We start from the raw sequence: 14,923 nt of genomic DNA, 5'->3' as shown, positions 1-14,923 counted from the left end.
CTGCAAGAGGATTCACCTCCTGTCTGCTGTCACAGTAGAAGGTAAATAGGTTAACTGAGGGAAAGAGATCTTCATACAACGCTTTTTCTCTACATACGGAAACATAAGGAAAAAAAAAAGACATCCATGCTGCCAGGCAATATCTGGCAGGATATTGATACAATATATGATAAATGGTATAAGAACGCAATTAATTTTTAGCACAACTTCTGCTTAAACAAAACGTATAAATAAGAGAATACACTGACAGATGGCTCACTTCAATTGCCTGTGCATCCACTGCCACTTGAACCACTTTCTGGCATCTGTGACACCTTCCTGAGCTCTCAGTACCACACAGAGCTCCTGGAATACCAGTACTCTTCTAGCTTGACAGAGAAAGTAAAATACCTTATTCATCTCAAATGGTCCTAGACACCTGTATTTCAGCAACTGACTCAAGCTCAGAGAGTCTATTTTGTGAGCTTTTAGTTCTTAGCTGAAATTCTGCCTTCTGGAAAAACCTGGAATGAAAGTGATCTCTCTTTACAGGTTGACATTAATCTAAGGAAAAGAAAGTACCTAGTGACAATGTTTTTTCTCAGTAAATCAAAGATAATTATAATCCGCATTCTGTTGAAAAGTAAGGGAAGACAAACTGCATTGATTTACTCAAAGATTCATATAAATGATATACTGAAAGGCAAGTTTATTGCAAATTATTGACTTTTTTTTTCAGAGAAAAAAATCATTTTGTTCATTGGTGAGAGCTGCTATAAAACAAAAACTTCTAAACAACTTGGGGGGTGGAATCCACCAAGTATGCCAGATAGGTACATATATTACTTTGAAAAATGGAACTTCTACAATATCACATAGAAAAAAAATCGAACAAAAATTAGATCTCACCATTCCTACTCACTCAGTTGCCAACATATATTCTAACATTTAAAATTATATTTTAAGAAATTCTTCTCTCCTTATTTATTATTCAAAATTGCATTAAAAATCTGGTATTCTCCTTAATATTTCAGGGATTTTGATAGCACCATTGATTTAATTTTAATTTAGTAAATTAGAACAGCTGGCGTAAGAGTCCTGTACCAAAAACATGCCTGCATACATAACCTTAGTCACACATACTGTAGCATCACACACAAAAATTTGGCCATGTACAGATGGAAAAGATTCAGCAGAAATGTACAATGAACTTCCAAACCACAAAAGACACTACTTAGATGATAATGCTTCTTGCGCATAGTGTAGCACTGCAGTCATGAAAAGTCTCAGAATATGAATTTGCTATTACTTGCTCTACCAAAATGGGAAGATTCAGAAAACTACACAATATTATTCTGTTAAGCTCATAGGTGAAAATATTATTATTATACAGAAATATGAGTTGATGGCATCTGAACCTTCAAAGACAACAACTATAAATAATTCAGATTGTAGCCGGTAGACAAATAAAGATACTGCACAGCATGCACACTGTATCATTTGGATATATACAAAGTGGACTTCAGCAAGGCTTTTGACACAGTTTCCCATAGGATCCTACTGGACAAAATGTCCAGCATACAGCTAAATAAAAACATCATACGGTGGGTGAGCAATTGGCTAACGGGCAGGGCCCAAAGGGTTATGGTGAATGGGGCTGCGTCAGGCTGGCGGGCGGTCACCAGTGGGGTCCCTCAAGGCTCCATTTTAGGGCCGGCACTTTTCAATATTTTTATAAACGATCTGGATGTAGGAATAGAAGGCATTTTGAGCAAGTTTGCTGATGACACCAAACTTGGAGGAGTTGTGGACTCGAATGAGGGTGGAAAGGCCTTGCAGAGGGATCTGGATAGGTTGGAGAGCTGGGCGATCGCCAACCGCATGAAGTTCAATAAGAGCAAGTGCCGGGTCCTGCACCTGGGACGGGGAAACCCTGGCTGCACGTACAGACTGGGCGATGAGACGCTGGAGAGCAGCCTAGAAGAGAGGGATCTGGGGGTCGTGGTAGACAGCAAGTTGAATATGAGCCGGCAGTGTGCCCTGGCAGCCAGGAGGGCCAACCGTGTCCTGGGGTGCATCAAGCACGGCATCGCTAGTAGGTCGAGGGAGGTGATTGTCCCGCTCTACTCTGCGCTGGTGCGGCCTCACCTCGAGTACTGTGTGCAGTTCTGGGCACCACAGTATAAAAAGGACATGAAACTGTTGGAGAGTGTCCAGAGGAGGGCTACGAAGATGGTGAAAGGCCTGGAGGGGAAGACGTACGAGGAACGGCTGAGGGCACTGGGCCTGTTCAGCCTGGAGAAGAGGAGGCTGAGGGGAGACCTCATCGCAGTCTACAACTTCCTCGTAAGGGGGTGTCGAGAAGCAGGAGACCTTTTCTCCATTAACACCAGCGACAGGACCCGCGGGAATGGAGTTAAGCTGAGGCAGGGGAAGTTTAGGCTGGACATCAGGAAGGGGTTCTTCACAGAGAGAGTGGTTGCACACTGGAACAGGCTCCCCAGGGAAGTGGTCACTGCACCGAGCCTGACTGAATTTAAGAAGAGATTGGACTGTGCACTTAGTCACATGGTCTGAACTTGGGTAGACCTGTGCGGTGTCAAGAGTTGGACTTGATGATCCTTAAGGGTCCCTTCCAACTCAGGATATTCTATGATTCTATGATTCTATGAAAGTTAAAAAGCTGAATTGTACAGACACTCATGCTATAGAAGGATTTTAAAACTACCTTTAGTAACATATTCCTAAAACTGTTAGTTCTACACTCAACATATGTCACAAAACTAGAAAACTGGAAGCAAGCAAGCTATTGCCCATTGTCCCCATCACAGTAATAGATCTCAGGCCACAAGAACCAGGTTTTAGAGAGAAACGTTTTTATAGGTGATATCCTCAGGAAATACCAAGTTTGTGAAAGTAGGAATCAAACCAGGGAAGCAGAAGACAGCTGTAAGATGGGCAAAAATAGAAGATAAAGAACATCAAGATTTAAAAAAAAATAAAATAGAAAAAGTGTTCCATGACGACCATAAAGCTGAGAGTATGCTCACAACACTACAATTATAAAGTAAAAAAGAAAAAAAAAGAAAAAAGAACTGCAGAATGTGCAGGAAGTGGCATGCTAACATCATGACCAGAAATGGGAAATGTGTAAGTATGTCTGGCTCCTGAATCCTTGCAGTATTTCATTAGCAGCCAAGTCAATATAAGGAGGCTAATTATGATCTCTAGTAAGTAAATGCATTCAACTTTTACATCTTGAATGATGTTAATACCATTGCAAACTAATGTATCAACACGCATGCTAAAAAAAAAAAAAAAATTACCTTGACAAGAGAACATAATTCAAACCAGTAAGATGAACTGATGAAATAATCATTCATGAGCTCACTTGTAGCTATTTCTGACATTCAGTACTAAAACATGGTTGCAGGAGTAGCAATATTCTTTTTAAGCCTAAATCCTTACATCATTCATCTCCATTCCCCCCCCCCCCAAAAGGGGGGGATTTAGGGGATTATTTTTTTTTTAAGAGATAACTGTACAGTTTTATTGAACAAAAGCAACTAAACATCCTTCTTTAACAAAGTTTTACCTTGATAAATCCTGAGAGGTGGAAAACTGTTTTTGTGTGGTCAGTAAGTATAATTTCTTCTCTGATATGATTATTTAAGTCATGCATATTGTTTCTCAATACACATTTCATAACAAATATATTGTTTGGATAAAATAAACCGGGCACAGCTATCCTCAAGAAAATTACTTTTACCCAAACAAATCACGATAGTAAATAACTTTTCTTCCCTTTAAAACAGTCATAACTGCTTGAGGCTGTTGCAGCACAAAAACAAAATATCTTCACAAATGTCTCCAAACAGTCAAGCTGAAAATCTAAGCCAAAGTTTCATTTAACAGCCTGTCAATTTTTTGATGTGAAGCTAATGAATGCAGTGGCAAACAAATCCATCAAACCTAACATCAAAACAACTGCACTTCATCCCACCAAAGGGAAAAATACAACCTGCAGGCCAGCACTTTGATCTAACCTATCCACAGAAAACACGTTGCTAAGCAGCTACCACCAAAGAATATGCATGAGTAATTACCAACATAATTTTATGAAAGAGAGCAATAATACTTAAGTAACCTCAGTTTGAAGTAGAAAAGGTCGACAGACTTCTCTATTCAGGTTCTACGTATCAGCTAAAGAACAAAAAGCTTTCCAATACAGAACCCTTCAACATCTGAAAACAAATCACGTTCTGAAATGAGCTACAGTACAAAGGAATCATTATAATGACTACTAAAATCACCTAGTGTGACTCTATCCCTGATAGATGGCAGTAAAATTTACATACATTTACAGTGTAGGAGAGTCCTCAAGTGGTGCCAGAAAACACACACAGCGAGCAGTAGAGCAGTATTTGGAAATGCCTGTGCTTCCTCTGAAAGCTTTTGGAAGTATGGATGGGTGTTGGTTTGGGCAAGGGATGATAGGGACTTGTGAGACACTGAGACAAGAGGATTCGGAAAAGCAGCAGATGGGGGAATGTGGGGCTTTCAATCCAAGATGAAGAGGGAAGGAAAGAAACTAAAACAACCACCAGCAAATAAAGAACTAGAGAGCCCTCATCTGATCACCCTACTGCTGGACATTTTCTACACAGAACCTCCATCTCAACCCAGTTCTGTGAACATCCTTCAGCCAGCAGGGTTACATGGGACCGTGCAGTCCTGACACACTATGCAAGGTCAGACAAAGTGCCTTGTCAAAAGATCCCCTGTAATTAGGGAATACTGGCCTACATCTAGGTTCTTCAAACAACATTCATAAACAGCAGCAAGGTAAAAGCCAAAGAAAAAAAAAAAAAAAAAAAAAAAAAGCTTGAACATGAAAGCACAGGATTTTGTTGAAAATTTAAATCCGTTTCTGATTCTCAGTATCAAATTAAAGTGTATAAAGTTCATCAACCCTATCCACCGGAGCTACAATTTGGACAGGTGGAAATCATGACTGAAAACACGATTTTGGCACCTGTAAATGAGAGGTCTTGCACAGAGGACCTTGTATGAGGGCAACATTGACATTCATTAAAAAAAATACAGCAGGCAAAAACAGAACATTAACCAACATAGATGGTCTACAAACGTTTTGAGAGGGTAGAGTAGGGGGCTCCCCTCACACAGCTACAAATTTAAATTTCTGCTCAAGGAATACAAGATTTTTCTCAGACTAGGGAAGTATCTTTTATCCAGTCTCTTCAGAACGATATTTATTTAATTAGAAATAAAAGAATTATGTGCAAATATTTATATTCAGTGACCGGAACACCAGAACATTACTCCTTCTTCAGCATTTAAGTTTCTCTGAACAAATCAAAGTGTAAGTATATACTTACAAAACACACAGCTGGTTACTATTGGCCCAATGGCTTTAGCAAGAGCAATAAAATACATCGGAGCAAGGAAATTTAAAATGCACTTCCAATGCTGTTCCATTAGGAAAAAGAAAAAAAAAATCTGAAGAAATATACCACCTGCCCCACTCTACCATTTAAATTTTTCAAAAATAAATATCAGTCAACAACCTGTAATTATAGGATGACGACTATTAAGAATATTTAAACCTTTGAATGCTTCTCCTACCCTCATACAACATAACAAGCACAGTTAAAGTACTTGCTAGCTGAGCACTACCTACCCTTTGAGTCTTTAAGTCCCACCATTACCATACATCAATCAGCACTTCAACATTCCTCCACACCACACGCATTTGCCAAGCATGATTGGTTTATTCCTTTCAGCAGTTACCTCCTATTTCTCTTCCTGCATGTTCTTGCCAGTAGGAAAACGTCTGGAAATTGAACTATTCTCTTTCTCCTCTCAGAGTTCTGGGACTTTTAGTACAGCTCACATATTCCTCCAATTCCCCTTGTTATTTGTTCTTCTAATCTATGTTACTTCTATTTAATTCTGTCTATATCATGTTTTCTACGACCTGTGTCGTTCCTGCCCATCATCCTCTACCTCTCACCCCATCTGTGCAGATGTTCCCACTTGACTCACAAAAGTAAGAACACAGCTTGAAGCAGCAGCCAAGTCACAGCAAACAGCACACTGGAGACGCCAGCTGGTATTACTTTTCATATGCTGCCCCTGAATGGAAGTCTTACACAAACCGTAAAAAAATGAAAAATAAAAAATAAACAAGCCAGAGGTATGTTCCTGCTCCCAGAGTTGATGGGTAGGCAGGCTACACATATGGAAACAAGGATCACAAGTTCAGTATTTTTAACGACAGAAAATCATTTGGGGAATTTTTATCTATAGTGTGTGCTTAACCAAAGTTTACACTGCTTAGGAACTAAATGATCTCTGATTTAATTAACATTTGCAATTGATTTCACAGAATCTTTAATATCATTTCATTTTATGCAGGAAAGCAATATTATCACGTAGCCTAAATATTTACTACAACTTTAATGGAAATCTTTGCCTGTTTTTTTTTTTTTTTTTTTTCCAAATTAATGTAGAACGAATATTGACTGTATTTCATGACTTTTTCGAAGACAGAAACCCAGCTGTAAGTAATTAGAAGCTATTTTGTAAAAATGAATGTGTTGCTGTAGGAAGACAAATAATTAGTCATCAACATGCAATATTCTCTCATGAGAATACAGCAACAAACTGACCTAGATATTGCTGCATTTTGCTGACACAAGCAATTTCTGAAGTACAATACTAAGAACTAAGAGATCCAAACCTTTTTTTTTCCAATTACAATTCTTGTACATACAACATACAGAATAAATAGATAAACACAACATCAGCACTCTGAAGAATGACAAATGGAGATGTAAAGCTGTACTTTTTTGTTTTGTTGTTTGTTTTGCTTTTTGTTTTGTTTTTTATGAAATTATCAGACCATCAAATAAAACTTACTGAAATGTAAGTATCCTTTGGGCAGACAGACTTCATACCTTTTTAATTAGTATTTTCATGAATTTTCCTGAAGTTGTTATAAAAATAATAATAGCCATCCTCATGTTTTTCTAGAGAAACACCATAATCAAGAAACAGAATACCCCACTTGCAATAACTCTAACTTGTTTATGCTTCTGAAGTACCACACAATTACAATTTAATAGATAGCCATTTACCTTCCCTCCTTTCAATTTGTTTACTCTATTTGTACAGTATGAACAACATACACAAGTATTATGAACAATTTCAGTCCCTTTCTGTTAATCCATCTTTTTATACAATTCCATTAAAAATACAGAAAATCATATTCACACTTTCTAGCATTTTCAATTTAAAAAAGAAAATATAAAGTTTAATTCTTTTGTGCTTGTTACAATAAATTATTACAAAAAATAAAAAAAAAAAACACATTAAGCACTTTGCATTAAACAGCATTTGCCAAAGAAACTAGACTTCACATTTGACAATGGTCTCAAAGATTTCTCTACAGAGGGAGACTCACTGAGTCATTGATTTAGCTGCCCCTTTGAAACTTTCAAACATTTAACTGCAAACACCACAGAACTACTTCCATTTCTTATATTATGTATGCACACATACAATACTGTGCGTATGTATAAAGACCACAGGGGACGGAAGTAAGTCAACGTCCTAAGAGGAAGGTTTTATCTGTGTGCTAGAGTTTTCATTAAATAGAACTGTGCTTACACTGTGTATGCCAAGACTACTCAGCTAAAAATTCAGAATTTAAGAAGTAATTTTGGAGTGATATAAAGAAATAAAACTTCATTACCTTTAACAAATTATCTTTTAACTCTGTTGATCCTGAATTTAAGTTTAGGGTATGACATGAGAAGTGAGAGGCCATGCTGGAGGCATAAAAGGTCAGTACTGGTGCTGCTGCACACAGGAAAGTAGGAAGTTCTTTTAAAAACATAAGAAATACAAAGCCTGTACACTGAAGAGGATGAAGCTGCAGGTTGTCACTAGCTTTCCTGCACCCCAAGTTAAAATTTACCATTCTTGACATTCAGGTATGCAAATTTTAGAGCCGCAGCGCATCCATACCTTTTAAAATACAAGTCAGTTTACCCAGCACAAAAGGGGCTATGCATCCACGCCCATATTCCTCTCAACATGATTTCACTGTAGTTACCTATTGAAATTTTGAGCTATCAAATATTTAACAGACTTCATGGTCAATACCTTAACCATGAGCTATTAAAAACACAAGTTTCCCATTTAAGGTTAAGACCAAGCTGAGCATGCTAGATACATACTGACGTTTTCAGTATTTTCACTACCATTAGTACAGACAGCACATAGGAAAAAAAAAAAAAAAAAAAAGATTTCTTCAAACCTTTTCCTTTTTGAAGCATATTTAATATCATTAAGAATAATAATTAATAGGGACAAGGATCATAAAATTCTGTCTTTTGAGAAAATCTCAAGACATGATGTCTTCCAAATGAAAGAGTTTAGTGAGAGCTAACTGTCATTATTTAATTGATAAACCTCATTTTGCACTGAACTGTCTTATCAGCTTATTAGCTAATTTCATTAGCTATTATATTATGCAAATCACGTTATTTTGGTTTTGTCAATAATGTCCATGTCAATGCAGAAAATGTTTCTGCATTATGTGTTCTGGGAAGCATAATGACCTAAGGTTACCTAAGCCATAATTCTGAGAAAAACCCTACAACATTGAAAAACAGTAACAAGCACTCACTGAATAAATTGTGTGCTTTCATGTTGTGTATTTACTCACATGCTATGTATGAAAATTAAAAAAAATGTATGCTATGTACCAAATTTTTTCTGAAGTATATTCAGTAAAGCACACCTGACTTTAAAACCTGCAAATATCTATTCTGTGCTCACAGGTACTTTATCAACTTGTAGTATAGCATATATTCACATTAAAGAAGATAAAAGTTCAATTTGTTTCTTTAAACTTTATTTTCAGTTTAATCATTTATGGTTCTTTTCCAGGTATCAGAATTCGAACTTCAAATGAAGTGTCTTCACAAGCAGTGCAGCTTAGAGCAGAATTCAGTCATATACCCTCCATTTGTGTAGTTTCAGCTTAAAAACTCCATAAATAGGACTGGTTTTTGAAGAACAATATATAAAGTAAGCTTCATTCAAAATTCATTACTGAGAGGAATATATGTTGCTGGCAAGAAAAAAAAAGCAACTATAACTAAAACTTTAGCGGTAGTATAAGTTACTAGCTGAAAGTTCTCCAGTTCTCACTGGCTTTCACAGATTCCACCAGAAATAACCAACGAAAAGACTTTCTTATACATCATTTTTCTGCAATATGACTTACCAACTTTGCTGCCTTTCCATAATCAATCCATCGGATAGTGGCAAAGTTTGTTGACTCTGCACAGTTAAAACCATGGTTGAATCCTGCATGGTATCCATATGGGAAGGTGATTATAAATTCCCCTGCCTCTTGTGTAACCTATAGCATTTACAAAAAAAAAAAAAAAAAAAAGCAACGTAAGTTCTGCTCTTGAAGCAATGAAAACTATACTTGCCTTTACAATTATCCAAAGAATGCTTTTTCCCCCTGCACACAATTGTGATTTAACACATACAGAAATAAAATATTTGAGACAGTGTTTTTTATCCAAATTACAGTAAAATTTGGATAGTTTCTCAGCATAGCTACATGTATTTACAAATTCAAAAAGTACTTCCAAGAAAGAAAGTCTTGCAAGAGGTATTTGCTGGGAAGACGACCTGGCAGGACTGGGAACTGACAAAGACACTGGAAAGAATGTACCAATTTTCTTGACCAAGAGGAAGCAAAGACATGGTGGTCAAAAATACCCATACTTTTCCATCCCAAAATACTAATACACATTAATTGTTGAACAAAATATTCTGTTTGCCGCCCTGAAATTGTTTCCCTAAAATTGCACCAGAACTATTTCACTGTTCTTGAAGAGAGACCTCATGCTCACCTTTCTCTCCCATATTCACCTGAGGGACTGACTGGGCTTTTAAGTCGTATTGATGATTGAGTATAAAATAGGAGAAACTATTGAGCCTTGATAGTTAGAGAAAATGTTTTATACCAATGTAACACATTAGAAGTAAAAAAGTGAAGCACTTTTGGGTCCTCAAGGCAGTATCTTCAAACCAGTTCAGACAGGAAATGAGAAGTAAGAATTACCAATGGCATTGCACCAATTATTCAGCATTACGTCTACTAACACCAAAGGGGATTCTTGCATTGGATATACAATCTAGTATGTCCCACTTTTAAAGTAGCATTTTAATTGCTTAAGCATTACTTTAAATTTGATTTTAATGTGCCTCTGTTCTTCTACTCATTCTCTTTAAGCATAATGGACATAATTCCAGTACTACTCATGGCCATAATTCTACATACCTACAGAACAGGGGACCTCAAAGAAGATTCTCAAAGAGGAAAAACTTGACTACAATTAAGCTCTGGCACTGCTTTAGAAAATAAGCAAGGGTAGTTCTAAATAGAAACTCTGTTCTTTCCAAGTAGAACAAATAGCAATCAAAATAAAAGTGTGCTGAGACCATTGACTCAACACAAAGTTACAGGAAGAAAAAAATGAAATTGACTGTATTTTGTATAGACTGAAAGAAACCAAATTCCTAGCAGTTTGCAAGATCGGACATCAGATATAAAAAGATTCCAGAATAAATTACAAGAACATGGAGTAAGGTAAGCAAAAATTGGTCATGATATTCTTTTTCAAGAAGCAAAATAAGAAACGTTCATCTCATGCACTCTCATGGACTGATGCTCTCCTCTGGAGATGAAGAAAAAGACAGCACTTCTGGTCACTCGCTGATGTTCTTTCTGGGAGATTAAAGCCATACCTCTATAAAGTCAGACACAAAGACTATATTGAGGACAGACTAGCCAAAGACCAGAAATGGCATGCTGTCTTCTCAACTATCCGCTAAAAGTTAATAAACTAGAAGATTCAGAAGTAAACAGTCAAATGAGATTCCCCATAACCTGATGTGTCTTTTTACATGACAAACACATCAGAAGACAGGCTCACTAAAAAGCAAACATCCACTTAAACTCAGCAGATAATCTGAGCAATGACAGATGACTGTTCAACAAGACACATTTACTGATTACAGCAAAATATGAGACTTCCTAGAGATGAAATAGATTTTCATTGTGTGACAGTGCTTTGTATAAGCAATACAGCAACTAAGGAGTTGGAAAGGCAAATAAAGACACTTTTTTTTTTTTTTTTTTTTTAAGGGAAACCCACGGTTTTAAGTAGCAAAAAGTGAAATACTTTAAACAATTACCAAAATTAAAATCACAGTTTGGAATATTTTTTCTATTAAGAATCTGCTTTTAGAACCCTCAAAGTTTTCATCTGATAGTTTTACGAATCCTTTCTGTGCTTATTATGCTTAATGCAAGAATAAATACACAGGGTTAATGTTTCACCTATTGATGCAAATTTCTGATGCAAATTTCTGATAGTATTATGGGAGGCTGCAAAGAGGAAAAATAAGAAAAACATGCTTAGCAGAAAATCTAAGGAATTAAAAATAGTATTTTACTTTTTGCATTTGCACTTCGCAAGGTTAATATTTTTGTGGGTTCATATGCAGTGTATACATGCAAACACAGATACAGGTGCATATATTATAACTGCTACTGTAGTACTCCAACAATCGCTGTGGGAATGTTTAAGAAAGATTATTCTCAATGCTAGCAACTCCAAAATTTATCTCAATACACCCTCCCACTGCTGACAGTTTAGCAGGTGTTCTATTGCAACAAGCAGCAGTTCAGCTGCCACCTGGTAGGCGTAGGCTGTCTTATCAGCGTTCAGCACATTTCCACTTCTATCACTTTGAGCCATGAGAGATCACAGCCTGGTTTTCTCTATTCACTTTCTCACTGAATCCCATTAATTACAATTACACTTGGGTACAGTCTGCTTTCTCCGAACACTAGGTGACAGAACCAAACTTAAATTTTTAACTATTTCTAGCACTTTCATTTAAAAAACATAGAATACAGGTTAAATCAATACTCTGAAATAAGAACATCAACTCCTTCACCACCTCAAATGTGTGGTACTGAAAACAAATCCGTTGGCATTCAGCAAGATGCTACTTCAAACACAAACTACCCAAACTCATATTGTTCAGAGTAAAATTCAGTAAATCCAAAACTATAAATCCAGTTATAAAACCTTTCATTTTGGAAGGTTTCATCTGACATTTCATGATAAAGCACAAGGTTATGAAGGGAATCAGTAGTTACCTATATATCACAAAAACTGAATGCAGCAACTACATTTCCATATGATAATACATCATTCAGAAAACAAACTACTCTTTTCTATTAGTAATTTATTCAAAAAGAAGCTTGTTTTCCAAGGCAGGCAGTATGATACTAAATGCCTACATTTCTTCAATTTTATACATAGGTTGATTTAAGCATAAAAAGTGAAGTAATCTTCCAAAAGGCATACAATCAATGGCTTCATCCCAAATATATTCCCTGTCTTAAGACTAATGCTGTATTTCTCACAAGATTCTTTTAATCAAATAACCTTTTTAAATTTGTACTTACTGTTTTACTAAAAACGTTACATAACTGTCTAGTGCCAGTTACTGCTGTTTTACTAGTAATAGTGCTATTGATAATCAATGTTGTTGTTGACAATGGTATAAATGTTTGAGAACATTTTATATTGTTGACAAGTATCTGTAGTAGAATACATTTAAGGACATAATCTCTAATTATATTTACTTCTTGAACAATGGATTCACTTCAGGTGGTATTATTTAGGCTACAAATTACAGGATATCATAAAGTTATCCTATAGCTCTGAGATTACCTGTTTCTGTATTCATTCACCTAAAATATTGCCTGCTGTGTTTTGTGGGTTGTAGTATTTTATGCTTCTATATAATATATATATAAACATTCACTTAAGTGTTTTTGTGGGCTTCATTTCCTACTGTCACATAAACAACTGAAAGAGATGGAAAGCACTGCATAATCCTATATACTGCACAGGGGAACGTGAGAAGCTGAGTTTGTATACAAAGGTCCACATGATACCAATAAACAAATACAGAAGCAACAGAAACATCAAGAATAAAAGAGGGGTATGGTGAGGACAGTTTACAGGACTACTTTGCAGCAAGAACAGAGTGAGAATCATAACTGATTAGTGATCAAAAGGCTTTTATGATCCTGGAATAACATAAACAGATGTTCAGGCTGGGGAATTTCCAAATCAAGAGGTAGTCTTCTAAGCATGCTTGCAAAACCATTGAATTTAGATATTTAGAATTTTATAAAACATTCAGTATATAAAATACATATACTTAAGGAAAAAGCAATGCAGTAGAAATGCTTTTACTATCTGACACCTACAGGAAGTTCAAAGTTCAAGCGAAAATGTTCTAAGTGAAAAAATTGGGAAGAAAATCTTGTAGGGAAGAATAACAAACAGAAAACTTCAGACATTTTTGAAAGCAGCTAAGTTCTAAATTCATCTACAATGAATACTAAAATTTCTTTTTCCCGCTTCCTGTATATATAAATTTGTTCTTAAGTATCCAGTCTGCTACTACCCAACAGTCCAAAATACCAAAATAACCATTCTCTGTCTTTGTAATACTACAGCTTTTTGTATTATGTATTTTAAATTACGTAACAGTTCTTTCAGTTTTACTCCACCCTGTAAATACTCTGAGGATTTTTATATCATAATACAGTTCTATTAAATTACATCAGAAAAGCAATAGACATTAAAAAATTAAGCATTTATTTTAAGATTTTAGGTATATAATTTTTATTAATACAGCTAGTTAAGCAGGGTTTCAGACAGCTAAAAATCACATGCAAGCTTTCGTGGAAGTAAAATAGAAAGAAAAAATAACGGTGATCCCTTAAAAGCACAGATACTTTCAGGGTACAGACTGTGACAACTGTGAGTGCTCTCTACTGGAAAATTCCAAGCTAAATCATGTGAGATTTCTAGCATTAAAAACACTTGTTTTCATCTTCTCATGGAGTCTGTGCCTAAAAAAAATATAATTTTGCCTCAACTTCACTACGAACGATCTTACAATAAACACAAAATAATTCAACATACGAATGCACAGTTTAGAAATAAACACAAACATACCTTGTCAAAAGGAATTCCATACTTCTTCAATATGGAGGGAGAAATCAGTGTCATCTTGTGGCGAAGAAAAGCACCGCATCCTTGAGAGCTGCTTGGGAAGAAACCTAGTAAGGCAAGAGAAGCAAAATTGGGTATTCTTTAATTAAAATAACAAGGATATTTTTATATTTTTTTTATATTGAACAACACTTCAAACTTTTTGTATTTTTATTTATTCTGACATTGTTAGCTGCTGAGAAAATTGTATAAAAGGCAAATTCATCTCCTACATTTTTTAGCTGATTTTCAGCTTTTGTTTTTTAAAGAACTGAAATATTTTTTCAACATACAATTTGGGTATCCTTTTCTTTCCTTTTCCAGAAATACTTTACTCTGTATTTTTCCACTTTCATGTTTATACTCCAACCCCTGCACACCTGAAAATCAACCACATTATTAAAATGTAGGAAGACTCTACAATTATTACATTTAGCTAGCACATATCATCTATACAGGAAAAAAAAATCTATCTAAAAAAGGCCAGGTAGTATGGAAGCATCATTCTTAACTATTCCCCAAAGTTCACAGAGGTATCTAATGCAATTATAAATGGGGGGAAGGAGACAGGTTGCTTTTTGTTGTTGTTGTTCTTGCTTCTTTACATCTTGTTCTGATTCTATGAACAAAGTCTGTTATTCAGATTTCAATTTTCTCGATTTTTTATGCACCATTTCATTAACGCTTGGTTCATTAACTAATGATACAATCCAGTTGACGAGAGCAAAGTTACATTCACCTCA

The 14,923-nt window shown here is 35.8% G+C and overlaps 1 protein-coding gene across 9 annotated transcripts in view; it reads right to left on the bottom strand.

The window, feature by feature from the left end:
- KDM4C (lysine demethylase 4C) overlaps positions 1–14,923 on the bottom strand; it is a 275,814-nt gene that overhangs the window by 210,202 nt on the left and 50,689 nt on the right. For 8 of the 9 annotated variants that reach the window (XR_011805754.1, XM_038170513.2, XM_038170514.2 and 5 more), the window contains 2 exons: positions 14,145–14,248; positions 9,299–9,436 (listed from right to left, as the gene is read on the bottom strand). Coding sequence is in view for 8 of the 9 variants with exons in the window: in XM_038170513.2 (XP_038026441.1) it covers positions 9,299–9,436; positions 14,145–14,248 (242 nt within the window). In the remaining variant the exon portion in view is untranslated. Of the gene's footprint in view, positions 1–8,906; positions 9,143–9,298; positions 9,437–14,144; positions 14,249–14,923 lie in introns of those variants that run through there. The other variant, XM_038170519.2, reaches the window with a different exon arrangement.

The sequence above is a fragment of the Anas platyrhynchos genome, chromosome Z, assembly GCF_047663525.1.
Source record: "Anas platyrhynchos isolate ZD024472 breed Pekin duck chromosome Z, IASCAAS_PekinDuck_T2T, whole genome shotgun sequence".
Lineage (NCBI taxonomy): Eukaryota > Metazoa > Chordata > Aves > Anseriformes > Anatidae > Anas > Anas platyrhynchos.
The sequence above is the reverse complement of the archived record's forward strand: the minus strand, read 5'-3'. Positions and strand labels throughout refer to the sequence as shown.